Source organism: Salmo salar, chromosome 02 (genome assembly GCF_965601325.2).
Source record: "Salmo salar chromosome 02, fSalSal1, whole genome shotgun sequence".
Lineage (NCBI taxonomy): Eukaryota > Metazoa > Chordata > Actinopteri > Salmoniformes > Salmonidae > Salmo > Salmo salar.
Genome location: NC_138292.1, coordinates 76,427,501 through 76,453,765, shown reverse-complemented (window position 1 = coordinate 76,453,765; position 26,265 = coordinate 76,427,501). Strand labels below are relative to the sequence as shown.

General features: G+C 49.0%; 1 protein-coding gene across 1 annotated transcript in view; it reads right to left on the bottom strand.

The window, feature by feature from the left end:
• Positions 1-12,844: 12,844 nt before the first annotated feature.
• Positions 12,845-26,265, bottom strand: part of LOC106592558 (epsin-3) — a 22,976-nt gene continuing 9,555 nt past the window's right edge. The window contains exons 3-12 of the mRNA XM_082967150.1: positions 22,222-22,434; positions 20,879-21,037; positions 19,991-20,074; positions 18,915-19,239; positions 18,111-18,229; positions 16,417-16,545; positions 15,874-15,985; positions 15,521-15,778; positions 15,195-15,428; positions 12,845-14,080 (exon numbers count right to left, since the gene is read on the bottom strand). Of these exons, the coding sequence (XP_082823276.1) occupies positions 13,803-14,080; positions 15,195-15,428; positions 15,521-15,778; positions 15,874-15,985; positions 16,417-16,545; positions 18,111-18,229; positions 18,915-19,239; positions 19,991-20,074; positions 20,879-21,037; positions 22,222-22,290 (1,767 nt within the window). The 5' untranslated portion in view covers positions 22,291-22,434 and the 3' untranslated portion in view covers positions 12,845-13,802. The remainder of the gene's footprint in view (positions 14,081-15,194; positions 15,429-15,520; positions 15,779-15,873; positions 15,986-16,416; positions 16,546-18,110; positions 18,230-18,914; positions 19,240-19,990; positions 20,075-20,878; positions 21,038-22,221; positions 22,435-26,265) is intronic.

The following is a 26,265-nucleotide window of genomic DNA, read 5'->3' as shown; positions in this document are numbered from 1 at the left end:
TTACTCTCTCCTGTGCCTTTACTCTCTCCCTCTCTCTGTGCCTTTACTCTCTCCCTCTCTGTGCCTTTACTCTCTCCCTCTCTGTGCCTTTACTCTCTCCCTCTGTGGCCCTCACTCTCTCTCCCTCTGTGGCCCTCACTCTCTCTCCCTCTGTGGCCCTCACTCTCTCTCCCTCTGTGGCCCTCACTCTCTCTCTCTCTCCCTCTGTGGCCCTCACTCTCTCTCTCTCCCTCTGTGGCCCTCACTCTCTCTCTCTCCCTCTGTGGCCCTCACTCTCTCTCCCTCTGTGGCCCTCTCTCTCTCTTCCTCTGTGGCCCTCACTCTCTCTCTCTTCCTCTGTGGCCCTCACTCTCTCTCTCTTCCTCTGTGGCCCTCACTCTCTCTCTCTCTCTGTGGCCCTCACTCTCTCTCCCTCTGTGGCCCTCACTCTCTCTCCCTCTGTGGCCCTCACTCTCTCTCTCCCTCTGTGGCCCTCACTCTCTCTCTCTCCCTCTGTGGCCCTCACTCTCTCTCTCTCCCTCTGTGGCCCTCACTCTCTCTCCCCTCTGTGGCCCTCACTCTCTCTCTCTCCCTCTGTGGCCCTCACTCTCTCTCTCTCCCTCTGTGGCCCTCACTCTCTCTCTCTCCCTCTGTGGCCCTCACTCTCTCTCTCTCCGTCTGTGGCCCTCACTCTCTCTCTCTCCCTCTGTGGCCCTCACTCTCTCTCTCTCCCTCTGTGGCCCTCACTCTCTCTCTCTCTCCCTCTGTGGCCCTCACTCTCTCTCTCCTCTCCCGTGGCCCTCACTCTCTCTCCCCTCTGTGGCCCTCACTCTCTCTCCCTCTGTGGCCCTCACTCTCTCTCCCCTCTGTGGCCCTCACTCTCTCTCCCCTCTGTGGCCCTCACTCTCTCTCCCCCTCTGTGGCCCTCACTCTCTCTCCCCCTCTGTGGCCCTCACTCTCTCTCCCCCTCTGTGGCCCTCACTCTCTCTCCCTCTGTGGCCCTCACTCTCTCCCTCTGTGGCCCTCACTCTCTCCTTCTAGCTCTCCCCACATCGAGCGTGAGACAGAAAGGGTTACCGAGGGACAAAGGGAAAGAGCAGAGAGGGAAAGGCCTGTAGAGAAAGTGGTATACTGTTAGTACTGGCCCAAAGGAAGAGGTCAGATCCATGTTGACTCCAATACTTCCCACAGTTGTGTCAAGTTGGCTGAATGTCCTTTCGGTGCTGGACCATTCTCGATACACACAGGAAACTGTTGAGTGTGAAAAACCCAGCAGCGTTGGAGTTCTTGACACAAACCGGTGTGTCTGGTACCTACTACCATACCCTGTTCAAAGGCATTTCAATATTTTGTCTTGTCCACTCACCCTCTGAATGGCACACATACACAATCCATGTCTCAATTGTCTCAAGGCTTAGCAATCCTTCTTTAACATGTCTCCTCCCCTTCATTTATACTGATTTGAAGGGGATTTAACAAGTGACATTAATAAGGGATCATAGCTTTCACCTGGATTCACCTGGTCAGTCTATGTCATGGAATGACATAATGTTCATAATGTTTTGTCCACTCAATATACTTACCCTCTCTCTGTCTCTCTCTCCTTCCCCTTTTTCTGTCGCTCTCTGTCTTTCTCACTCTGTCTCTCTCTCCTTCCCCTCTTTCTGTCGCTCTCTGTCTTTCTCACTCTGTCTCTCTCTCCTTCCCCTCTTTCTGTCGCTCTCTGTCTTTCTCACTCACTCTGTCTCTCTCTCCTTCCCCTCTTTCTGTCGCTCTCTGTCTTTCTCACTCACTCTGTCTCTCTCTCCTTCCCCTCTTTCTGTCGCTCTCTGTCTTTCTCACTCTGTCTCTCTCTCCTTCCCCTCTTTCTGTCGCTCTCTGTCTTTCTCACTCTGTCTCTCTCTCCTTCCCCTCTTTCTGTCGCTCTCTGTCTTTCTCACTCTGTCTCTCTCTCCTTCCCCTCTTTCTGTCGCTCTCTGTCTTTCTCACTCTGTCTCTCTCTCCTTCCCCTCTTTCTGTCGCTCTCTGTCTTTCTCACTCTGTCTCTCTCTCCTTCCCCTCTTTCTGTCGCTCTCTGTCTTTCTCACTCTGTCTCTCTCTCCTTCCCCTCTTTCTGTCGCTCTCTGTCTTTCTCACTCTGTCTCTCTCGTCTTCCCACAACGAGTATGAGAGAGAAAGGGTCACATAGGGAGAAAGGGAAAGAGTAGAGAGGGAAGGAGAAAGACCTGGATAGAGACAGAGGTAGACGGAGTTTGTACTGGAAGAGGTCAGAGTAAGGGGAACCAATCTGTGTGAGAGAGACCAGACATAACATCCATAAAATAAATGATACTGCATGGTGAAACAACCATAATGTCATCATTTGGAATTAGTATGATGAAAGAGATGAAATATCTGTGGTTCAGGCAGAGTCCAGTATCACAGTGAGAGGTTCTGGGAAGTTCGGATTGGTTCTGATTGGTTCTGAGGGGTTCTTGGGGTTCTATGAGGGATTCTGGAACCAGTCTGGACTGCTGCTAGTCCAGGGAAAGATTGGCCTCAGGGTCTGGTAGTCTCCTATACTAAGGGTCTGGTAGTCTCCTATACTAAGGGTCTGGTAGTCTCCTCTACTAAGGGTCTGGTAGTCTACTATACTAAGGGTCTGGTAGTCTCCTATACTAAGGGTCTGGTAGTCTACTATACTAAGGGTCTGGCAGTCTACTACATTAAGGGTCTGGTAGTCTACTATACTAAGGGTCTGGTAGTCTACTATACTAAGGGTCTGGTAGTCTACTATACTAAGGGTCTGGTAGCCTCCTCTACTAAGGGTCTGGTAGTCTCCTCTACTAAGGGTCTGGTAGTCTCCTCTACTAAGGGTCTGGTAGTCTACTATACTAAGGGTCTGGTAGTCTACTATACTAAGGGTCTGGTAGTCTACTACACTAAGGGTCTGGTAGTCTACTATACTAAGGGTCTGGTAGTCTACTATACTAAGGGTCTGGCAGTCTACTATACTAAGGGTCTGGCAGTCTACTATACAAAGGGTCTGGCAGTCTCCTATACAAAGGGTCTGGCAGTCTACTACACTAAGGGTCTGGTAGTCTACTATACTAAGGGTCTGGTAGTCTACTATACTAAGGGTCTGGCAGTCTCCTATACTAAGGGTCTGGTAGTCTCCTCTACTAAGGGTCTGGTAGTCTCCTCTACTAAGGGTCTGGCAGTCTACTACTACTAAGGGTCTGGTAGTCTACTATACTAAGGGTCTGGTAGTCTACTATACTAAGGGTCTGGTAGTCTACTATACTAAGGGTCTGGTAGTCTCCTATACTAAGGGTCTGGTAGTCTCCTCTACTAAGGGTCTGGTAGTCTACTATACTAAGGGTCTGGTAGTCTACTATACTAAGGGTCTGGTAGTCTACTATACTAAGGGTCTGGTAGTCTACTATACTAAGGGTCTGGTAGTCTACTATACTAAGGGTCTGGTAGTCTCCTATACTAAGGGTCTGGTAGTCTACTACTACTAAGGGTCTGGTAGTCTACTATACTAAGGGTCTGGTAGTCTCCTATACTAAGGGTCTGGTAGTCTCCTATACTAAGGGTCTGGTAGTCTACTATACTAAGGGTCTGGTAGTCTACTATACTAAGGGTCTGGTAGTCTACTATACTAAGGGTCTGGTAGTCTACTACACTAAGGGTCTGGTAGTCTACTATACTAAGGGTCTGGTAGTCTACTATACTAAGGGTCTGGCAGTCTACTATACTAAGGGTCTGGCAGTCTACTATACAAAGGGTCTGGCAGTCTCCTATACAAAGGGTCTGGCAGTCTACTACATTAAGGGTCTGGTAGTCTACTATACTAAGGGTCTGGTAGTCTACTATACTAAGGGTCTGGTAGTCTACTATACTAAGGGTCTGGTAGTCTACTATACTAAGGGTCTGGTAGTCTCCTATACTAAGGGTCTGGTAGTCTACTATACTAAGGGTCTGGTAGTCTACTATACTAAGGGTCTGGTAGTCTACTATACTAAGGGTCTGGTAGTCTACTATACTAAGGGTCTGGTAGTCTCCTATACTAAGGGTCTGGTAGTCTACTATACTAAGGGTCTGGTAGTCTACTATACTAAGGGTCTGGTAGTCTACTATACTAAGGGTCTGGTAGTCTACTATACTAAGGGTCTGGTAGTCTACTATACTAAGGGTCTGGTAGTCTCCTATACTAAGGGTCTGGTAGTCTACTATACTAAGGGTCTGGTAGTCTACTATACTAAGGGTCTGGTAGTCTACTATACTAAGGGTCTGGTAGTCTACTATACTAAGGGTCTGGTAGTCTCCTATACTAAGGGTCTGGTAGTCTCCTATACTAAGGGTCTGGTAGTCTCCTATACTAAGGGTCTGGTAGTCTCCTATACTAAGGGTCTGGTAGTCTCCTATACTAAGGGTCTGGTAGTCTCCTATACTAAGGGTCTGGTAGTCTCCTATACTAAGGGTCTGGTAGTCTCCTATACTAAGGGTCTGGTAGTCTCCTATACTAAGGGTCTGGTAGTCTCCTATACTAAGGGTCTGGTAGTCTCCTATACTAAGGGTCTGGTAGTCTCCTATACTAAGGGTCTGGTAGTCTCCTATACTAAGGGTCTGGTAGTCTCCTCTACTAAGGGTCTGGTAGTCTCCTCTACTAAGGGTCTGGTAGTCTCCTATACTAAGGGTCTGGTAGTCTCCTATACTAAGGGTCTGGTAGTCTACTCTACTAAGGGTCTGGTAGTCTACTCTACTAAGGGTCTGGTAGTCTACTCTACTAAGGGTCTGGTAGTCTCCTACTCTAAGGGTCTGGTAGTCTCCTATACTAGGGGTCTGGTAGTCTCCTATACTAAGGGTCTGGTAGTCTACTATACTAAGGGTCTGGTAGTCTACTATACTAAGGGTCTGGTAGTCTACTATACTAAGGGTCTGGTAGTCTACTATACTAAGGGTCTGGTAGTCTACTATACTAAGGGTCTGGTAGTCTACTATACTAAGGGTCTGGTAGTCTACTATACTAAGGGTCTGGTAGTCTCCTATACTAAGGGTCTGGTAGTCTCCTATACTAAGGGTCTGGTAGTCTCCTATACTAAGGGTCTGGTAGTCTCCTATACTAAGGGTCTGGTAGTCTCCTATAGTAAGGGTCTGGTAGTCTCCTATAGTAAGGGTCTGGTAGTCTACTATACTAAGGTTCTGGTAGTCTACTATACTAAGGGTCTGGTAGTCTCCTATACTAAGGGTCTGGTAGTCTCCTATACTAAGGGTCTGGTAGTCTCCTATACTACGGGTCTGGTAGTCTCCTATACTAAGGGTCTGGTAGTCTCCTATACTACGGGTCTGGTAGTCTACTCTACTAAGGGTCTGGTAGTCTACTCTACTAAGGGTCTGGTAGTCTACTCTACTAAGGGTCTGGTAGTCTCCTATACTAAGGGTCTGGTAGTCTCCTATACTACGGGTCTGGTAGTCTCCTATACTAAGGGTCTGGTAGTCTCCTATACTAAGGGTCTGGTAGTCTACTACATTACGGGTCTGGTAGTCTACTACATTAAGGGTCTGGTAGTCTACTACATTAAGGGTCTGGTAGTCTCCTACTCTAAGGGTCTGGTAGTCTCCTATACTACGGGTCTGGTAGTCTCCTATACTAAGGGTCTGGTAGTCTCCTATACTAAGGGTCTGGTAGTCTCCTATACTAAGGGTCTGGTAGTCTCCTATACTAAGGGTCTGGTAGTCTCCTATACTAAGGGTCTGGTAGTCTCCTATACTAAGGGTCTGGTAGTCTCCTATACTACGGGTCTGGTAGTCTCCTATACTACGGGTCTGGTAGTCTACTCTACTAAGGGTCTGGTAGTCTACTCTACTAAGGGTCTGGTAGTCTACTCTACTAAGGGTCTGGTAGTCTCCTATACTAAGGGTCTGGTAGTCTCCTATACTAAGGGTCTGGTAGTCTCCTATACTAAGGGTCTGGTAGTCTCCTATACTAAGGGTCTGGTAGTCTACTATACTAAGGGTCTGGTAGTCTACTATACTAAGGGTCTGGTAGTCTACTACATTAAGGGTCTGGTAGTCTACTCTAAGGGTCTGGTAGTCTCCTATACTAAGGGTCTGGTAGTCTCCTATACTAAGGGTCTGGTAGTCTCCTATACTAAGGGTCTGGTAGTCTCCTATACTAAGGGTCTGGTAGTCTCCTATACTAAGGGTCTGGTAGTCTCCTATACTAAGGGTCTGGTAGTCTCCTATACTAAGGGTCTGGTAGTCTCCTATACTAAGGGTCTGGTAGTCTCCTATACTAAGGGTCTGGTAGTCTCCTATACTAAGGGTCTGGTAGTCTCCTATACTAAGGGTCTGGTAGTCTCCTATACTAAGGGTCTGGTAGTCTACTCTACTAAGGGTCTGGTAGTCTCCTATAGTAAGGGTCTGGTAGTCTCCTATACTACGGGTCTGGTAGTCTCCTATACTACGGGTCTGGTAGTCTCCTATACTAAGGGTCTGGTAGTCTCCTATACTAAGGGTCTGGTAGTCTCCTATACTAAGGGTCTTGTCATTCTCTGCCCAGTGCCGCCCCCTGTTGCATGTGGGAGGTATCTCCTCTCCAAACCACCAGATACACACTGTATGTCATTATACACACCGTATGTCATTATACACACCGTATGTCATTATACACACCGTATGTCATTATACACACCGTATGTCATTATACACACACCGTATGTCATTATACACACACCGTATGTCATTATACACACCGTATGTCATTATACACACCGTATGTCATTATACACACTGTATGTCATTATACACACCGTATGTCATTATACACACCAAGAGACTAGAACATGTATACAATCCAGGCTGAGGCTTCCCTGTATGGAGCTTTTCACTTCACACATGAACACCATGTGCAGTGTGTGTGTGTGTGTGTGTGTGTGTGTGTGTGTGTGTGTGTGTGTGTGTGTGTGTGTGTGTGTGTGTGTGTGTGTGTGTGTGGAGATACTTCTGTTTAGAGTGATGATTAGAGCTAGAGTGTAATTAGTGTGTTTAGACAGACAGTCAGACATTAAAGGGTCTGGGGCTGGAGGAGAACATTGCTCACAAATGCACATTTCTGTCTACATCTGCCGCGTTGGGGTTTTAAGGGAGCTGTTCTACTTAGCAGTATGGAATTGTTTTAAGAAGTAGGGGTGCTGAGGGTGCTGTTCTACTGCTGAGGGGGGGGGGCGAGGTGCGCACTGCGAGATTGTTTTAAGAAGGGGGCGAGGGGCTGCTCGCGAGGGTGGGGGGGCTGTTCTACTAAGCTGTATGGAATTGTTTTAATAAGTAGGGGTGCTGAGGGTGCTGTTCTACTAAGCTGTATGGAATTGTTTTAAGAAGTAGGGGTGCTGAGGGTGCTGTTCTACTAAGCTGTATGGAATTGTTTTAAGAAGTAGGGGTGCTGAGGGTGCTGTTCTACTAAGCTGTATGGAATTGTTTTAAGAAGTAGGGGTGCTGAGGGTGCTGTTCTACTAAGCTGTGTGGAATTTCTAAAGGTTATACCAAGGATCATTTTGCTATTTGATTTGGAATTTTAAGACCCCTTGAAGTATCAACAAAAAGTATTAACAATTATTTGATGAACACTTACTGCTATTAGCCCAACAGATCTAAAGGAAGTTTGTTCTGTGAGGCCTGTGGGCGTGTCCTAGAGGAAAACAGCCGACATGTTCCTGAGAGTTTGTTCAGACGCTACAGACAGAAATTGGCAGATCGGCTGTGCTGACTTTAGACGAGTCCCAAAACGCTTGTGGGGGTTCGTAGAGCAAAACGGAGGCCAACCTCTCTGTTCCCATAGCTCTATAGTTTCATATGAGGGACAGATAACAACCTCTCTGTTCCCATAGCTCTATAGTTTCATATGAGGGACAGACAACAACCTCTCTGTTCCCATAGCTCTATAGTTTCATATGAGGGACAGATAACAACCTCTCTGTTCCCATAGCTCTATAGTTTCATATGAGGGACAGACAACAACCTCTCTGTTCCCATAGCTCTATAGTTTCATATGAGGGACAGACAACAACCTCTCTGTTCCCATAGCTCTATAGTTTCATATGAGGGACAGACAACAACCTCTCTGTTCCCATAGCTCTATAGTTTCATATGAGGGACAGACAACAACCTCTCTGTTCCCATAGCTCTATAGTTTCATATGAGGGACAGACAACAACCTCTCTGTTCCCATAGCTCTATAGTTTCATATGAGGGACAGACAACAACCTCTCTGTTCCCATAGCTCTATAGTTTCATATGAGGGACAGACAACAACCTCTCTGTTCCCATAGCTCTATAGTTTCATATGAGGGACCATAGGCTGCTGTTGTAGCCTTCACCAGCAGACTAAGACCACACACACACACACACACACACACACACACACACACACACACACACACACACACACACACACACACACACACACACACACACACACACGTAATGAGCAGTGCTTTGACCTTCTCTGAAACAGAGGGGGAACAGAACAGCAGGCAGAAACACATCATCAGCAGAGTTACTGTTACAGTCACAACAAGGTCAGGGGCCCTATGCTCTGATCTAGGATCAGTTTTACCTTTTCATATGAAACACCATCAGCAGAGTTACTGTTACAGTCACAACAAGGTCAGGGGCCCTACGCTCTGATCTAGGATCAGTTTTACCTTTTCATATGAAACACCATCAGCAGAGCTACTGTTACAGTCACAACAAGGTCAGGGGCCCTATGCTCTGATCTAGGATCAGTTTTACCTTTTCATATGAAACACCATCAGCAGAGTTACTGTTACAGTCACAACAAGGTCAGGGGCCCTATGCTCTGATCTAGGATCAGTTTTACCTTTTCATATGAAACACCATCAGCAGAGCTACTGTTACAGTCACAACAAGGTCAGGGGCCCTATGCTCTGATCTAGGATCAGTTTTACCTTTTCATATGAAACACCATCAGCAGAGCTACTGTTACAGTCACAACAAGGTCAGGGGCCCTATGCTCTGATCTAGGATCAGTTTTACCTTTTCATATGAAACACACCATCAGCAGAGCTACTGTTACAGTCACAACAAGGTCAGGGGCCCTATGCTCTGATCTAGGATCAGTTTTACCGTTTGGATCAAAATGAATAACATCCCATGTAAAGGGGGGACCAGGGCCCGTATCCACAAAGCATCTCAGAGTATGAGTGCTGATCTAGGATCAGTTTTACCTTTTGGATCAAAATGAATAACATCCCATGTAGAGGGGGGACCAGGGCCCGTATCCACAAAGCATCTCAGAGTATGAGTGTTGATCTAGGATCAGGTTTCCCACCAGTCTAATAGTCTTAACAGGTTGTTGAGTATTCCAGACATGATACACTTATTTGATGTATTCCTACAATCTGCAAGCCTCTCATTCCTTAAATCAGCTGTGTTAATGGTCACCTGATCTACAAGCCTCTTATTAGTTCAATCACTGAGAGTACAGGAGGAGAGGTTGGGGAATGACTGAGTACAGGAGGAGAGGTTGGGGAATGACTGAGAGTACAGGAGGAGAGGTTGGGGAATCACTGAGAGTACAGGAGGAGAAGTTGGGGAATGACTGAGAGTACAGGAGGAGAAGTTGGGGAATGACTGAGAGTACAGGAGGAGAAGTTGGGGAATGACTGAGAGTACAGGAGGAGAGGTTGGGGAATGACTGAGTACAGGAGGAGAGGTTGGGGAATGACTGAGTACAGGAGGAGAGGTTGGGGAATGACTGAGAGTACAGGAGGAGAGGTTGGGGAATGACTGAGAGTACAGGAGGAGAAGTTGGGGAATGACTGAGAGTACAGGAGGAGAAGTTGGGGAATGACTGAGAGTACAGGAGGAGAAGTTGGGGAATGACTGAGAGTACAGGAGGAGAAGTTGGGGAATGACTGAGAGTACAGGAGGAGAGGTTGGGGAATGACTGAGTACAGGAGGAGAGGTTGGGGAATGACTGAGAGTACAGGAGGAGAGGTTGGGGAATGACTGAGTACAGGAGGAGAGGTTGGGGAATGACTGAGAGTACAGGAGGAGAGGTTGGGGAATGACAGAGTACAGGAGGAGAAGTTGGGGAATGACTGAGAGTACAGGAGGAGAAGTTGGGGAATGACTGAGAGTACAGGAGGAGAGGTTGGGGAATCACTGAGTACAGGAGGAGAGGTTGGGGAATGACTGAGTACAGGAGGAGAGGTTGGGGAATCACTGAGTACAGGAGGAGAGGTTGGGGAATGACTGAGTACAGGAGGAGAGGTTGGGGAATGACTGAGTACAGGAGGAGAGGTTGGGGAATGACTGAGAGTACAGGAGGAGAGGTTGGGGAATCACTGAGTACAGGAGGAGAGATTGGGGAATCACTGAGTACAGGAGGAGAGGTTGGGGAATCACTGTGTACAGGAGGAGAGGTTGGGGAATCACTGAGTACAGGAGGAGAGGTTGGGGAATCACTGAGTACAGGAGGAGAGGTTGGGGAATCACTGAGTACAGGAGGAGAGGTTGGGGAATCACTGTGAAAAGGGTAAAAGTCCCCCTGGTGGTCAGATGAGGTGATGCATTACATCATTATTTCACTGAACAGTGATTTCTCTTTCTCTCTTTACTGCAGTCTGGTTCCCCTGGGTTAGAGACTCTGCTGTGTGTGTGTGTGTGTGTGTGTGTGTGTGTGTGTGTGTGTGTGTGTGTGTGTGTGTGTCAGAATCTAGGAGATGAAGGGGGGGGGGGGGGGAACATTCCACCAATGAACAGAGCAGTGATTCAGCACACTGTGTCCTGTGACCTCAGTGATGACATCACTACTGTATCTCTAGGATTCTGTCAAAGACTGGAGAGGAAACCTCAAAACACACACACACACACACACACACACACACACACACACCACACCCACACCACCCGGATAAACCAGACAGAAACATCCTGGTCCACCTTTCTTCTTCAGAGAAAAGAGCAGTAAAACACGTGCAGTGTTAAAATGCAACAAACATCATTTATTAGTATATAGTTGTTCATATACTGTATATCATTGTAATAAATACCTACAGTAGTCCGAGTATCTATGCACACATTCATGTCCATCTGTCTGTCAGTGCAGAGATGACATCACAGCTCATCACTGCTCCTGAGAGAGAGAGTATACCTTCTCTCTCTCGCTCTCTCTTTCATTCTCTTTCTCTGTCCATCCAGAAGTCCAGTTCCACTGAGTGTTGGCTGGGAAAGTGGTCTCCCTGAGGTCCTCCAAGACACCACGGGAGCTGGGTCGCAAAGCATTGTGGGTCTGTCGACAAGACAGGCACGAGGGTCTGAGAATACAATCAACCATGTCCGGTTTGACCAAGTTTGGACTAGTTTGATCAAGTTAGGTCTGGTTTGATCCAGTTTGATCCAGTTAGGCCGGGTTTAATCCAGTTAGGTCAGATTTTATCTAGTTGAGTCCAGTCAGGTCCAGTTGGTAAAGCGTGTTAGGTCCAGTGCAGAGAGGTAACATAAAGGCGGATGAGGGGCAGAGAGGGTTAGACAGGGGGATGAGGGGCAGAGAGGGTTAGACAGGGGGATGAGGGGCAGAGAGGGTTAGACAGGGGGATGAGGGGCAGAGAGGGTTAGACAGGGGGATGAGGGGCAGAGAGGGTTAGACAGGCAGATGAGGGGCAGAGAGGGTTAGACAGGGGGATGAGGGGCAGAGAGGGTTAGACAGGGGGATGAGGGGCAGAGAGGGTTAGACAGGCGGATGAGGGGCAGAGAGGGTTAGACAGGGGGATGAGGGGCAGAGAGGGTTAGACAGGGGGATGAGGGGCAGAGAGGGTTAGACAGGCAGATGAGGGGCAGAGAGGGTTAGACAGGGGGATGAGGGGCAGAGAGGGTTAGACAGGGGGGATGAGGGGCAGAGAGGGTTAGACAGGGGGGATGAGAGGGTTAGACAGGGAGATGAGGGGCAGAGAGGGTTAGACAGGGGGATGAGGGGCAGAGAGGGTTAGACAGGGGGATGAGGGGCAGAGAGGGTTAGACAGGGGGATGAGGGGCAGAGAGGGTTAGACAGGGGGATGAGGGGCAGAGAGGGTTAGACAGGGGGATGAGGGGCAGAGAGGGTTAGACAGGGGGATGAGGGGCAGAGAGGGTTAGACAGGGGGATGAGGGGCAGAGAGGGTTAGACAGGGGGATGAGGGGCAGAGAGGGTTAGACAGGGGGATGAGGGGCAGAGAGGGTTAGACAGGGAGATGAGGGGCAGAGAGGGTTAGACAGGGGGATGAGGGGCAGAGAGGGTTAGACAGGGGGATGAGGGGCAGAGAGGGTTAGACAGGGGAGATGAGGGGCAGAGAGGGTTAGACAGGGGGATGAGGGGCAGAGAGGGTTAGACAGGGGGATGAGGGGTCAGAGAGGGTTAGACAGGGGGATGAGGGGCAGAGAGGGTTAGACAGGGGGATGAGGGGCAGAGAGGGTTAGACAGGGGGATGAGGGGCAGAGAGGGTTAGACAGGGGGATGAGGGGCAGAGAGGGTTAGACAGGGGGATGAGGGGCAGAGAGGGTTAGACAGGGGGATGAGGGGCAGAGAGGGTTAGACAGGGGGATGAGGGGCAGAGAGGGTTAGACAGGGAGATGAGGGGCAGAGAGGGTTAGACAGGGAGATGAGGGGCAGAGACGGTTAGACAGGGGGATGAGGGTGCAGAGAGGGTTAGACAGGGGGATGAGGGGCAGAGAGGGTTAGACAGGGGGATGATGGGGCAGAGAGGGTTAGACAGGGGGATGAGGGGCAGAGAGGGTTAGACAGGGGGATGAGGGGCAGAGAGGGTTAGACAGGGGGATGAGGGGCAGAGAGGGTTAGACAGGGGGATGAGGGGCAGAGAGGGTTAGACAGGGGGATGAGGGGCAGAGAGGGTTAGACAGGGGGATGAGGGGCAGAGAGGGTTAGACAGGGAGATGAGGGGCAGAGAGGGTTAGACAGGGGGATGAGGGGCAGAGAGGGTTAGACAGGCGGATGAGGGGCAGAGAGGGTTAGACAGGGGGATGAGGGGCAGAGAGGGTTAGACAGGGGGATGAGGGGCAGAGAGGGTTAGACAGGGGGATGAGGGGCAGATGGGGGGAATGTGGGATAGGTGGGAGAGTTGGACAGATGGGTAAGGGGTACGGGGGGGAGAGAGACAGACAGATGGGTAAGGGGTACGGGGGGGAGAGAGACAGACAGATGGGTAAGGGGTACGGGGGGGAGAGAGACAGACAGATGGGTAAGGGGTACGGGGGGGAGAGAGTTAGACAGATGGGTAAGGGGTACGGGGGGAGAGAGTTAGACAGATGGGTAAGGGGTACGGGGGGAGAGAGTTAGACAGATGGGTAAGGGGTACGGGGGGAGAGAGTTAGACAGATGGGTAAGGGGTACGGGGGAGAGAGTTAGACAGATGGGTAAGGGGTACGGGGGGAGAGAGTTAGACAGATGGGTAAGGGGTACGGGGGGAGAGAGTTAGACAGATGGGTAAGGGGTACGGGGGGAGAGAGTTAGACAGATGGGTAAGGGGTACGGGGGGAGAGAGTTAGACAGATGGGTAAGGGGTACGGGGGGAGAGAGTTAGACAGATGGGTAAGGGGTACGGGGGGAGAGAGTTAGACAGATGGGTAAGGGGTACGGGGGGAGAGAGTTAGACAGATGGGTAAGGGGTACGGGGTGCATTCATGCTCTCGTTGAAGCGCTAATGGGTCCTATTCCTCTCTCTCTCTCTCTCTCTCTGAGGGGTTTCACCTGAACCTCCAGGAGGATAAAAACAGCTTGATCCAGTTGAAGAGCCAGCTGCCTCTCCATCTCCCAGCAGGCCTCAGAGGAAGGGGTTGTGGCTGTGTGTGTGAGACTGGGGTGGGACGCGGTGGGCCGGGGCGGGGGAGAGGGGGAGGAGGGGATGGGGCAGGTTAGAGGGGAGGTCCAGGAGGCCGGGGGAGGGCTGGGTGTGGTGTGGGAGAGGGAGGGGGAGAGAGGGGCTGTAGGGGAGGGTGTGAGGGGGGAGTGGGGAGGTGGAACAGGGACGAAGCATCTGGTTGAGTGTGAGACGGGGCTGGTCACAGTGGAATGGGTTGGTGGGAGAGGGAACACTCAGACCTGGAGAGAGAGACAGATCTATAACACCATTGTAAATACAACCCAAATTTATGTCTATTTATTTTCCCTTTTGTACTTTAACCATTTGTACATCGTTACAACACTGTATATAGACATAATATGACATTTGAAATGCCTTTATTCTTTTGGAACTTTTGTGAGTGTAATGTTTACTGTTAATTTTTATTGTTTATTTCACTTTTGTTTATTATCTATTTCACTTGCTTTGGCAATGTCATCATATGTTTCCCATGCCAATAAAACCCTTACATTGAAATTGAGAGAAGTAGAGGGTAGGAGGGAGGGAGGGAGAGTGGAGCAGGGGGAGAGAGAACAGGGGGAGGAAGAAAGAGAGAAGGGGAGAAAGAGGAGGGAGGGATGGGGAGAGAGAGGAGGAAGGAGGGGGAGAGAGTGAGAGGGAGGGATGGGGAGAGAAGGAGGGAGGGATGGGGAGAGAGTGAGAGGGAGGGATGGGGAGAGAAGGAGGGAGGGATGGGGAGAGAGTGAGAGGGAGGGATGGGGAGAGAGAGGAGGAAGGAGGGGGAGAGAGTGAGAGGGAGGGATGGGGAGAGAGAGGAGGAAGGAGGGGGAGAGAGTGAGAGGGAGGGATGGGGAGAGAGTGAGAGGGAGGGATGGGGAGAGAGTGAGAGGGAGGGATGGGGAGAGAAGGAGGGAGGGATGGGGAGAGAGTGAGAGGGAGGGATGGGGAGAGGAGGAGGAGAGAAGGAGGGAGGGATGGGGAGAGAGTGAGAGGGAGTGATGGGGAGAGGAGGAGGAGAGAAGGAGGGAGGGATGGGGAGAGAGTGAGAGGGAGGGATGGGGAGAGGAGGAGGAGAGAAGGAGGGAGGGATGGGGAGAGAGTGAGAGGGAGGGATGGGGAGAGGAGGAGGAGAGAAGGAGGGAGGGATGGGGAGAGAGTGAGAGGGAGTGATGGGGAGAGGAGGAGGAGAGAAGGAGGGAGGGATGGGGAGAGAGTGAGAGGGAGGGATGGGGAGAGGAGGAGGAGAGAAGGAGGGAGGGATGGGGAGAGAGTGAGAGGGAGGGAGAAAGTTCTAGTATTTAGACATTGGCAGTGTGAGTTTATTTTTGACAGTAGGTGTGTGTTTCTTCTCACCTAAGAGGAAGGGGTTGTTGTGGGTCCTGCTAGGAGGATTAGGGGGGATGAGTGTGTCCAGGTTGACGAGCGACGCCCCCGTAGGTCCCAGGAAGGCTTCTGGGGTGCGACACATCCGGGGGGCCGCGGAGCCCTGGGGGGGGGCGAGACGGGACAGGTCAAACATCTCCGGACTGCCCCCCCCTCGCCCGTTCACCTCGGGGGACAGAACACGCTCCCCAAACACGTCTGGGCCTGTGGAGGGGGAGGTAATGACATCAGCAGGTATAAACACAACATATACAGAAGGGAAAACAAACGTGTGTGTGTGTGTGTGTGTGTGTTACCAGTTGGACTGCCAGGTTGAGGTGGTCCCTCCTCTCCTTTACACTCCTCCTCCTCCCTGACAGAGAAGGGATCCGTCCTATCAGTACCGTCCCCTGTAAGAGGGGGCGGGCTCTCCCAGCCTTGAATGACAGGGCTGGATGATGTGGGCGGAGCTTCCCAGGTGGGAGAGCGTGACGGAGCCCAGGGATTGGTTGGGCTGCTGGAGGAGGGGCGGGTCGCCCAGGGACTACCAATCACAGGAGTGTTGGAGTGGACTGCTGTTGAGAGAGAGGGTGCGCACGTTTTGCAATGCAGAGTTTGCATGGCAGAGCGCGTGTGGTTGTGTGTGTGTGTGGGCGCGTGTACCACTCACCCACAGAGTCCCAAGGGTCAGAGGTCACAGCAGGCTGGGCGTTCCAGAGGTCGTCAGCTGGGGGCGGAGCCTCAGAGGGGCCAAATATATCCACCAGATCCAACATGGCGGACTGGAGAGAAACAGAATCACAAACATCTGGTTGTCAAGGAGACGCTGCTTTCAGAGTCATAGGCTGATTGTTCAGCTATGGGACAAAACAGTTGGCTTAGATCGTTGACAACATGTAAACTAGATTTTAGTCTCCAAATGTTTATTGAAACCATAAATACATTTGTATGATGAGCACTTGTTGTCTCTCAAATACATCGTTACAGCGGTTGGTTAGCTAACTAGCGGATTTATTTGCCATATTAGCATAGACGAGTCAAAACACCTCAAAACAAGACATGGCATCAAAAACAAGACAAAACAAGCTGAAACGATCCCCCACAAGGCAGCTTGTCATGGCTGCTATCTGACCTTCAGAATCATAACAAAGCATATTAACCCCTCTCTCTCTCTCTCTTGTTCTCTCTCTCTCTCTCTCACCCACCCCCTCACCTCCCCTGTGTGACTGGCCCTCCTGCTCTCATCCAGGACTCTCTGCAGAAACGACTCATCTCCTTGGAGACAACGCTGGTCCTGCAGAGGCGGCATGGTGACATCATCTACACAGTTACCATGGAGACACTGTGGACACGTGTACACACGCACACACGACGCAGACACGACACACACACAGACACACACATTAGTTCATTTCACTATATTTTAGGAAAACAACTGAACTGTTAGAAAGAAAAAAAAGGGATTGATATTACAGCCCTGTAACGGAGAGGAGGGAGGGATGAAGAGGAGGAGAGGAGAGAGGGAGGGAGAGGAGAGGGGAACGGGAGGGAGGGAGGGAGAGGAGGGGAGCGGGTGGAGAGGAGAGAGGGAGGGAGGGGAGAGGGTAGAGAGAGGGAGGGAAAGGAAGAGAGGGGAGAGGGAGGGATGAGGAGGAGAGGAGAGGAGGAGAGGGGAGAGGGAGGGATGAGGAGAGAGGGAGAGGGAGGGATGAGGAGGAGAGGAGAGAGAGAGGAGGAGAGGGGAGAGGGAGGGATGAGGAGAGAGGGAGGGGAGAGGGAGGAGAGGAGAGAGGGAGGGATGAGGAGGAGGAGAGGGAGGGATGAGGAGGAGGAGAGGGAGGGATGAGGAGGAGGAGAGGGAGGGATGAGGAGAGGGGAGAGGGAGGGATGAGGAGAGGGAGGGATGAGGAGAGGGAGGGATGAGGTGGAGAGGAGCGAGAGAGGGAGGGAGAGGAGGAGAGGGAGGGAAGGATGAGGAGGAGAGGAGAGAGAGAGGGAAGGAGAGGAGAGGGGAGAGAGAGAGGGATGAGGAGGAGGAGAGGGGAGAGGGTAGAGGGAGGGATGAGGGGAGAGGGAGGAGAGGGTAGGGAGAGGGAGGAGAGGGTAGAGGGAGGGATGAAGGGATGAAGGGGAAATGGTAGATTAAACTAGGAGATGGAGCCGGCAGAGGTAAGGATGGAATCTGGAGGGGGACAGAATAGTTAGTTAGAGGACAGGATTCACATGGCACTGCAGGGGGTTACCATACACACACTGGTGAAGCAGGCAGAGGAGGGACAATCTGCAATGTGTGTGTACCTGCTCCTCTTTGCTAAGGCTCAGCGCTATCTGTAGCTGTGTGTCATCTGTCTCCATAGCAATGGGAGGAGGCGGGGCCAGCTGAAGAGGGGTTGTGTCAGTGATTAGCATCTGACTAACCAATGAGCATTCAGTATCAATCAGCATCAATCAGGAGAGAGAGAGAGAGAGAGAAGAGAGAAGAGAGAAGAGAGAGAGAGGAGAGAGAAGAGAGAAGAGAGAGACCAGCTGCAGGATGAACCTAGGGAGTAAGAAGGTAACCACAGCAACACACTTTCCCACGTCCCTGCTAAGGAAAGGACACAGCAGGGTTGTATTCATTAGTGCACACGGTAGCTAAATGTTTTGCAACGGAAAACGAAAACAAGCTTTTCCTATTGGACAAGTTCATGTAGCCCCCCCCCCCCCCCCAACGTTTGCTTCCCTTCGGCCCTAGTTCATACACCCCAGCAGCTGTGTGTAATAGTTTGTCCCACCACACAGTGGTGCTGTTGAGCTCATTGAGCTGGTGTTGGTGACATCACTGATATGACAGATGCACTCTGAGAGGCAGTGTAGGAGTCCAGCCCACCTCACTGACTCCCACTTCAGAATGTGTGTGTGTTTCACCTTCTCGCTCTCCTCTCTGCTCATGGCCAGGGCCAGCTGTAACTGTAGCTCCTCCTCTCCGCTGGTCTGGGGGCGGGCTTGTTCTAGATCAGACGCTTCACGAGGAGAGGATGAAGAGGCTGGGGGAGAGAGAGAGAGATGGGGGGAGAGAGAGATGGGGGAGAGAGTTGGGGGAGGAAGAGAGAGAGACAGAGAGAGAGACAGAGAGACAGAGGGGGCAGAGGAGGGTGAGAGAGGGGGGACAGAAACAGATATGGAGAGAGGATAAATATTTGCCAGTTGTCTTGTGTTATTCATAGCTTTAATCTATTTCATTGATTGTCCAGACTCAATTTGTGCTGTGTGTGTGTGTGTGTATATGAAGTTGTGTGGTCGTGCTTGAAAATGAGCACACACAGGTGAAGTAAAAGTCTATAAAGTATCATTCTGAATTTGGTACTACATTACAGGGAAGGTATTAAAGTCTACACTCACAGTTAAAGGGGAAGTGTTAAAGTCTACACTCACAATTAAAGGGGAAGTGTTAAAGTCTACCCTCACAGTTAAAGGGGAAGTGTTAAAGTCTACCCTCACAGTTAAAGGGGAAGTATTAAAGTCTACACTCACAGTTAAAGGGGAAGTATTAAAGTCTACACTCACAGTTAAAGGGGAAGTGTTAAAGTCTACACTCACAGTTAAAGGGGAAGTGTTAAAGTCTACACTCACAGTTAAAGGGGAAGTGTTAAAGTCTACCCTCACAGTTAAAGGGAAATTTTTTAAGTCTACACTCACAGTTAAAGGGGAAGTGTTAAAGTCTACACTTACAGTTAAAGGAGGAGGGTGAGCCCCGGGAGCGGATAAACTCTTCCCCATAGAGAGCTGCCATATTTGGCTGGCTGGTCCTTCGCCCTGGTTGGTACGCTGGAGGTACCACTCCATGTCCCATCCCTCCTCCTCCCCCCGGCCCTCCTCCTCCTCCCCCCGTCCCCGTTCCAGCCGTCATGCGTTCTTTAGTCGTCAATGCCTGGCTCCTCTCCTGTCTGAGCCGTTCCTCGTCCCTGAGAAGAGACACCAGCTGGCGGGCCTTCTCCCTCACGTTGCCCCCCTGGTCACGGCCATCACGGTCCATGTACTGGAAGTCACGCAGCGTCTACATGGAGACATGATGATGAGGATTTAATATCAAATTGATTCCTTAGCATTATATTATATACAAATAATGATTGACATATTTTCATTAAAAACTTTAAATATATTCATACTATTTCATCCTTCCACAAGATAATAGTCCCGACACAAATCTAAGCTGTTTTCTAGTGACAATTATTTGGATACATCCATAACAATGAGCTAATGAAGGGTTCTTCGACTGTCCCCATAGGAGAACCCTTTTTAGTTCCAGGTAGAACCCTTTTTGTCTCCAGGTAGAACCCTTTTTGGTTCCATGTAGAACCCTCTGTGGAAAGGGTTTTGCATGGAACACAAAAGGGTTCTACCTGAAACTAAAAAAGGTTCTTCAAAGGGTTCTCCTCAGGGGACAGCCGAATAACCCTTTAAGGTTCTCGATAGCACCTTTATTTCTAAGAGAGGAGAGCAGGAGTCCACTGCAGCATTTATATCATTTTGTGCCAGAACACCCTCCCCACCGTACTCCAGTTTCCCCCACCCACCTGTATGGTGAATGAGTTCTCACTGCCATTTTGTGCCAGAACACCCTCCCCACCGTACTCCAGTTTCCCCCACCCACCTGTATGGTGAATGAGTTCTCACTGCCATTTTGTGCCAGAACACCCTCCCCACCGTACTCCAGTTTCCCCCACCCACCTGTATGGTGAATGAGTTCTCACTGCCATTTTGTGCCAGAACACCCTCCCCACCGTACTCCAGTTTCCCCCACCCACCTGTATGGTGAATGCGTTCTCGCGGCACTGCTGAGCCACTCTCTCTGAGCCGGTCTTGATCAAGTAGTCGAGCAGCGTCAGGGCCTTGTCATATAATAGAACTTTATTTCTACTGCACATTTCATACAGACACCACAACTCAAGATGCTGTACATACTAAACAAACACTTAAATACATCACTTAAATATATATCTAGATAAAAGACAATAAAAGCTGCATAGAAGGATAAAAATGAGTACAAACCCACAGGAATAGGATAATAAAACAAGACCAAAATAGACTGATTTAAAGCTGGAAAATGTAACTATTCCAAATTCACATTTTCATTGAAAGCAAGTCTAGAAAGCGGTAGATCTGTTCTATGTGCACTATTTCTACGCCTCCCTTCTTAAGTTAATTTTTTTGCATCTTTTACTTTCCGTTTTGTACACCAGCTTCAAACAGTTGAAAGTACAATATTTTTGGTTATGGAAAATATAATTCACAGCAGTTTAGATGGTACAGTGATTCTCTATACACTGGCTGCTTGTTTAGCCACATAAACTATTAGAATTTTAGCAACCAGGAAATGGTAGATGTAATGGTGTGTCTTTAAAGGTGTTTACCTTGTAGACGTAATGGTGTGTCTTTAAAGGTGTTTACCTTGTGGACGTAATGGTGTGTCTTTAAAGGTGTTTACCTTGTGGACGTAATGGTGTGTCTTTAAAGGTGTTTACCTTGTGGACGTAATGGTGTGTCTTTAAAGGTGTTTACCTTGTGGACGTAATGGTGTGTCTTTAAAGGTGTTTACCTTGTAGACGTAATGGTGTCTCTTTAAAGGTGTTTACCTTGTAGACGTAATGGTGTCTCCCTTGTAGACGTAATGGTGTCTCTTTAAAGGTGTTTACCTTGTAGACGTGTCTCCAGTTCTTCCCGTGGTCGTTGAGGCGTTTCCAGACCATGCCCATGACCTCAGCAAACGCCACCACGTTAAAGGTGAGGTCAGCGATCTCTGACATCAGCGAGGAGGAGGGGCCCCACGGGTCGTTGGACGTCGCCTCGCGCACCTGGTTGAGGAGGGAGGTTTATTGGAATGAGAGAAAGTAGTATCACACATCAGGTTTAGAAGAGGGGTGGGGGGGGGCACATTTCTGGTAACATTTTACCTATAATGATGGGCTGCCTTCTCAACGACCCAGTGTAGCAGGTGTGAAAGGTAGGGGCTACCAATAGTGTAGAAAGGCTTTGTAAGTAGTCAATAAATCATTAATGAACATGTATCAATTCATAGCCGAGTATGGAACTATCAAACTGAATAGCAAGCTACCTGGCATTACGCCACAGTGTTGCCCGGCGTTACGCCACAGTGTTGCCCGGCGTTACGCCACAGTGTTGCCCGGCGTTACGCCACAGTGTTGCCCGGCGTTACGCCACAGTGTTGCCCGGCGTTACGCCACAGTGTTGCCCGGCGTTACGCCACAGTGTTGCCCGGCGTTACGCCACAGTGTTGCCCGGCGTTACGCCACAGTGTTGCCCGGCATTACGCCACAGTGTTGCCCGGCATTACGCCACAGTGTTGCCCGGCATTACGCCACAGTGTTACCCTACATTACGCCACAGTGTTACCCTACATTACGCCACAGTGTTACCCTACATTACGCCACAGTGTTACCCTACATTACGCCACAGTGTTACCCTACATTACGCCACAGTGTTACCCTACATTACGCCACAGTGTTACCCTACATTACGCCACAGTGTTACCCTACATTACACCACAGTGTTACCCTACATTACACCACAGTGTTACCCTACATTACACCACAGTGTTACCCTACATTACACCACAGTGTTACCCTACATTACACCACAGTGTTACCCTACATTACACCACAGTGTTACCCTACATTACGCCACAGTGTTACCCTACATTACGCCACAGTGTTACCCTACATTATGCCACAGTGTTACCCTACATTACACCACAGTGTTACCCTACATTACGCCACAGTGTTACCCTACATTACGCCACAGTGTTACCCTACATTACACCACAGTGTTACCCTACATTACGCCACAGTGTTACCCTACATTACGCCACAGTGTTACCCTACATTACACCACAGTATACCCAATGGTTAAATAATCCAGCCGGGACCACAGGTGGGAACACACCAGGCAAACAACTTTCTACAACACACAGAAGGAAAGTCTAAAATATAGTAGAGTTAGTATAGTTAGTTACAGTCACCTTGATCTCTGCCTCAGAGTAGTTGTGAACGATGTTCTTCACCTGGCGACGCAACGCTGAGGTCGTCATGGTGACTCGTGTTGGGGGGGGCGTTAGGGGTGTAAGGTAAATGTTAGAGGGGGTGAGGTAAGGGGTTTGGGATAAGAGGGAGGAGGAGGGAGGTAGTTGAGGCGGTAGAGTCTCCGCTCTTTGGAGAGGGGGTCAGAGGCACCACTGTAGGAGAGAAAGAGAGAGAGAGGGAGAGAGAGGGAGGGAGAGAAGGAGAAAGGAAAGAAAGACAAAAGAAACAGGGTGATAGACAGACAATTAAACTCTAAAATAACAATTAAAATGTGTTAATACAAGTCAATATCATCAACTCAACTGCTCCTTAGTTAATTAGCTAATTATCCAGTAATATGACTACTAAATACTTCAACTGTTAAATTGCTAGTTACCATATTCCCCATATAGTGAACTACACAGCTCAAAAAAATAAAGGGAACACTAAAACAACACATCCTAGATCTGAATGAAAGAAATAATCTTATTAAATACTTTTTTCTTTACATAGTTGAATGTGCTGACAACAAAATCACACAAAAATAATCAATGGAAATCCAATTTATCAACCCATGGAGGTCTGGATTTGGAGTCACACTCAAAATTAAAGTGGAAAACCACACTACAGTCTGATCCAACTTTGATGTAATGTCCTTAAAACAAGTCAAAATGAGGCTCAGTAGTGTGTGTGGCCTCCACGTGCCTGTATGACCTCCCTACAATGCCTGGGCATGCTCCTGATGAGGTGGCGGATGGTCTCCGGAGGGATCTCCTCCCAGACCTGGACTATAGCATCCGCCAACTCCTGGACAGTCTGTGGTGCAACGTGGCGTTGGTGGATGGAGCGAGACATGATGTCCCAGATGTGCTCAATTGGATTCAGGTCTGGGGAACGGGCGGGCCAGTCCATAGCATCAATGCCTTCCTCTTGCAGGAACTGCTGACACACTCCAGCCACATGATGTCTAGCATTGTCTTGCATTAGGAGGAACCCAGGTCCAACCGCACCAGCATATGGTCTCACAAGGGGTCTGAGGATCTCATCTCGGTACCTAATGGCAGTCAGGCTACCTCTGGCGAGCACATGGAGGGCTGTGCGGCCCCCCAAAGAAATGCCACCCCACACCATGACTGACCCATGGCCAAACCGGTCATGCTGGAGGCTGTTGCAGGCAGCAGAATGTTCTCCACGGCGTCTCCAGACTCTGTCACATCTGTCACGTGCTCAGTGTGAACCTGCTTTCATCTGTGAAGAGCACAGGGCGCCAGTGGCGAATTTGTCAATCTTGGTGTTCTCTGGCAAATGCCAAACGTCCTGCATGGTGTTGGGCTGTAAGCACAACCCCCACCTGTGGACGGCGGGCCCTCATACCACCCTCATGGAGTCTGTTTCTGACCGTTTGAGCAGACACATGCACATTTGTGGCCTGCTGGAGGTCATTTTGCAGGGCTCTGGCAGTGCTCCTCCTTGCACAAAGGCAGAGGTAGCGGTCCTGCTGCTGGGTTGTTGCCCTCCTACAGCCTCCTCCACGTCTCCTGATGTACTGGCCTGTCTCCTGGTAGCGCCTCCATGCTCTGGACAGACACAGCAAACCTTCTTGCCACAGCTCGCATTGATGTGCCATCCTGGATGAGCTGCACTACCTGAGCCACTTGTGTGGGTTGTAGACTCCGTCTCATGCTACCACTAGAGTGAAAGAACCGCCAGCATTCAAAAGTGACCAAAACATCAGCCAGGAAGCATAGGAACTGAGAAGTGGTCTGTGGTCTCCACCTGCAGAACCACTCCTTTATTGGGGGTGTCTTGCTTATTGCCTATAATTTCCACCTGTTGTCTATTCCATTTGCACAACAGCATGTGAAATTTATTGTCAATCAGTGTTGCTTCCTAAGTGGACAGTTTGATTTCACAGAAGTGTGATTGACTTGGAGTTACATTGTGTTGTTTAAGTGTTCCCTTTATTTTTTTGAGCAGTATATATATTCCATATATAGTGAACCATATTCCCCATATAGTGAACCATATTCCTCATATAGTGAACCATATTCCTCATATAGTGAACCATATTCCATATATAGTGAACCATATTCCCCATATAGTGAACTATATTCCCTATATGCTCTTCAACCAATCGCTGCCCACACCCGCCCGCCTGTCTAGCATCAATACTCTGGATGCTTCTGACTTAGAATATGTGGACAACTACAAATATCTAGGTGTCTGGTTAGACTTTAAACTCTCCTTCCAGACTCATATTAAACATCTCCAATCCAAAATTAAATCTAGAATCGGCTTCCTATTTCGCAGCAAAGCCTCCTTCACTTATGCTGCTAAACATACCCTCGTAAAACTGACTATCCTACCGATCCTCGACTTCGGCGATGTCATTTACAAAATAGCCTCCAACACTCTACTCAGCTAATTTGATGTAGTCTATCACAGTGCCATCCGTTTTGTCACCAAAGCCCCATATACTACCCACCACTGCGACCTGTATGCTCTCGTTGGCTGGCCCTCGCTTCATATTCGTCGCCAAACCCACTGGCTCCAGGTCATCTATAAGGCTTTGCTAGGTAATGCCCCCGCCTTATCTCAGCTCACTGGTCACCATAGCAACACCCACCCGTAGCACACGCTCCAGCAGGTATATTGCACTGGTCACCCCCAAAGCCAACACTTCCTTTGGCCACCTTGCCTTCCAGTTCTCTGCTGCCAATGACTGGAACGAATTGCAAATATCACTGAAGCTGGAGACTTATATCTCCCTCACTAACTTTAAGCATCAGCTTTCAAAGCAGCTTACTGTACACAGCCCATCTGGTAATAGCCCACCCAACTACCTCATCCCCATATTGATATTTATCTTCTTGCTCTTTTGCACCCCAGTATCTCTACCTGCACATTCATCTGCTGCACATCTATCACTCCAGTGTTAATACTAAATTGTAATTATTTCGCCACTATGGCCTATTTACTGCCATACCTCCCTAATCTTACTACATTTGCACACACTGTATATATTTTTTCTATTGTGTTATTTTTCTATTGTGTTATTGACTGTATGTTTGTTTATCCCATGTGTAACTCTGTGTTGTTTGTGTCGCACTGCTTTGCTTTATCTTGGCCAGGTCGCAGTTGTAAATGAGAACTTGTTTTCAACTCGTCTACCTGGTTAAATAAAGGTGAAATAAATAAATATAGTGAACCCTATTCCATATATAGTGAACCCTATTCCTCATATAGTGAACCCTATTCCTAATATAGTGAACCCTATTCCTCATATATTGAACCCTATTCCTCATACAGTGAACCATATTCCTCATACGGTGAACCATATTCCTCATACAGTGAACCATATTCCTCATACTGTGAACCATATTCCTCATACTGTGAACCATATTCCTCATACAGTGAACCTTATTCCTCATACAGTGAACCATATTCCTCATACAGTAAACCATATGCCTCATACAGTGAACCATATTCCTCATTTAGTGAATAATTTTCCATATATAGTGAACCATATTCCACATATAGTGAATCCTGTTCCTCATATAGTGAACCATATTCCCTATATAGTGAACCATATTCCTCATATAGTGAACCATATTCCTTATATAGTGAACCATATTCCTCATATTGTCACGGTCGTCGTAGTGAATGGACCAAGGCGCAGCGGGTCGAGTGCTCATCTTAACTTTATTTGTGAACACTTAATAAACAAAACAAGAAACGAACTAACTAACAGTCTTGCAGGCTAAATACAGCAGTGCAAAGAACAACCTCCCACCATACCCATAACAAACATACTCCTAAATATAGGACCTTCAATCAGAGGCAACGATAACCAGCTGCCTCCAATTGAAGGCCCCAATCCCAATTACCTAAACATAGATCTAAATACCCTAGAACAGACATAGAACTGAAAAAATTCTGGCTCCCAGGTGTCTTTTATACAGGTAACGAGCAGAGATTAGGAACACTCTTAAAGGGAGTGCTCC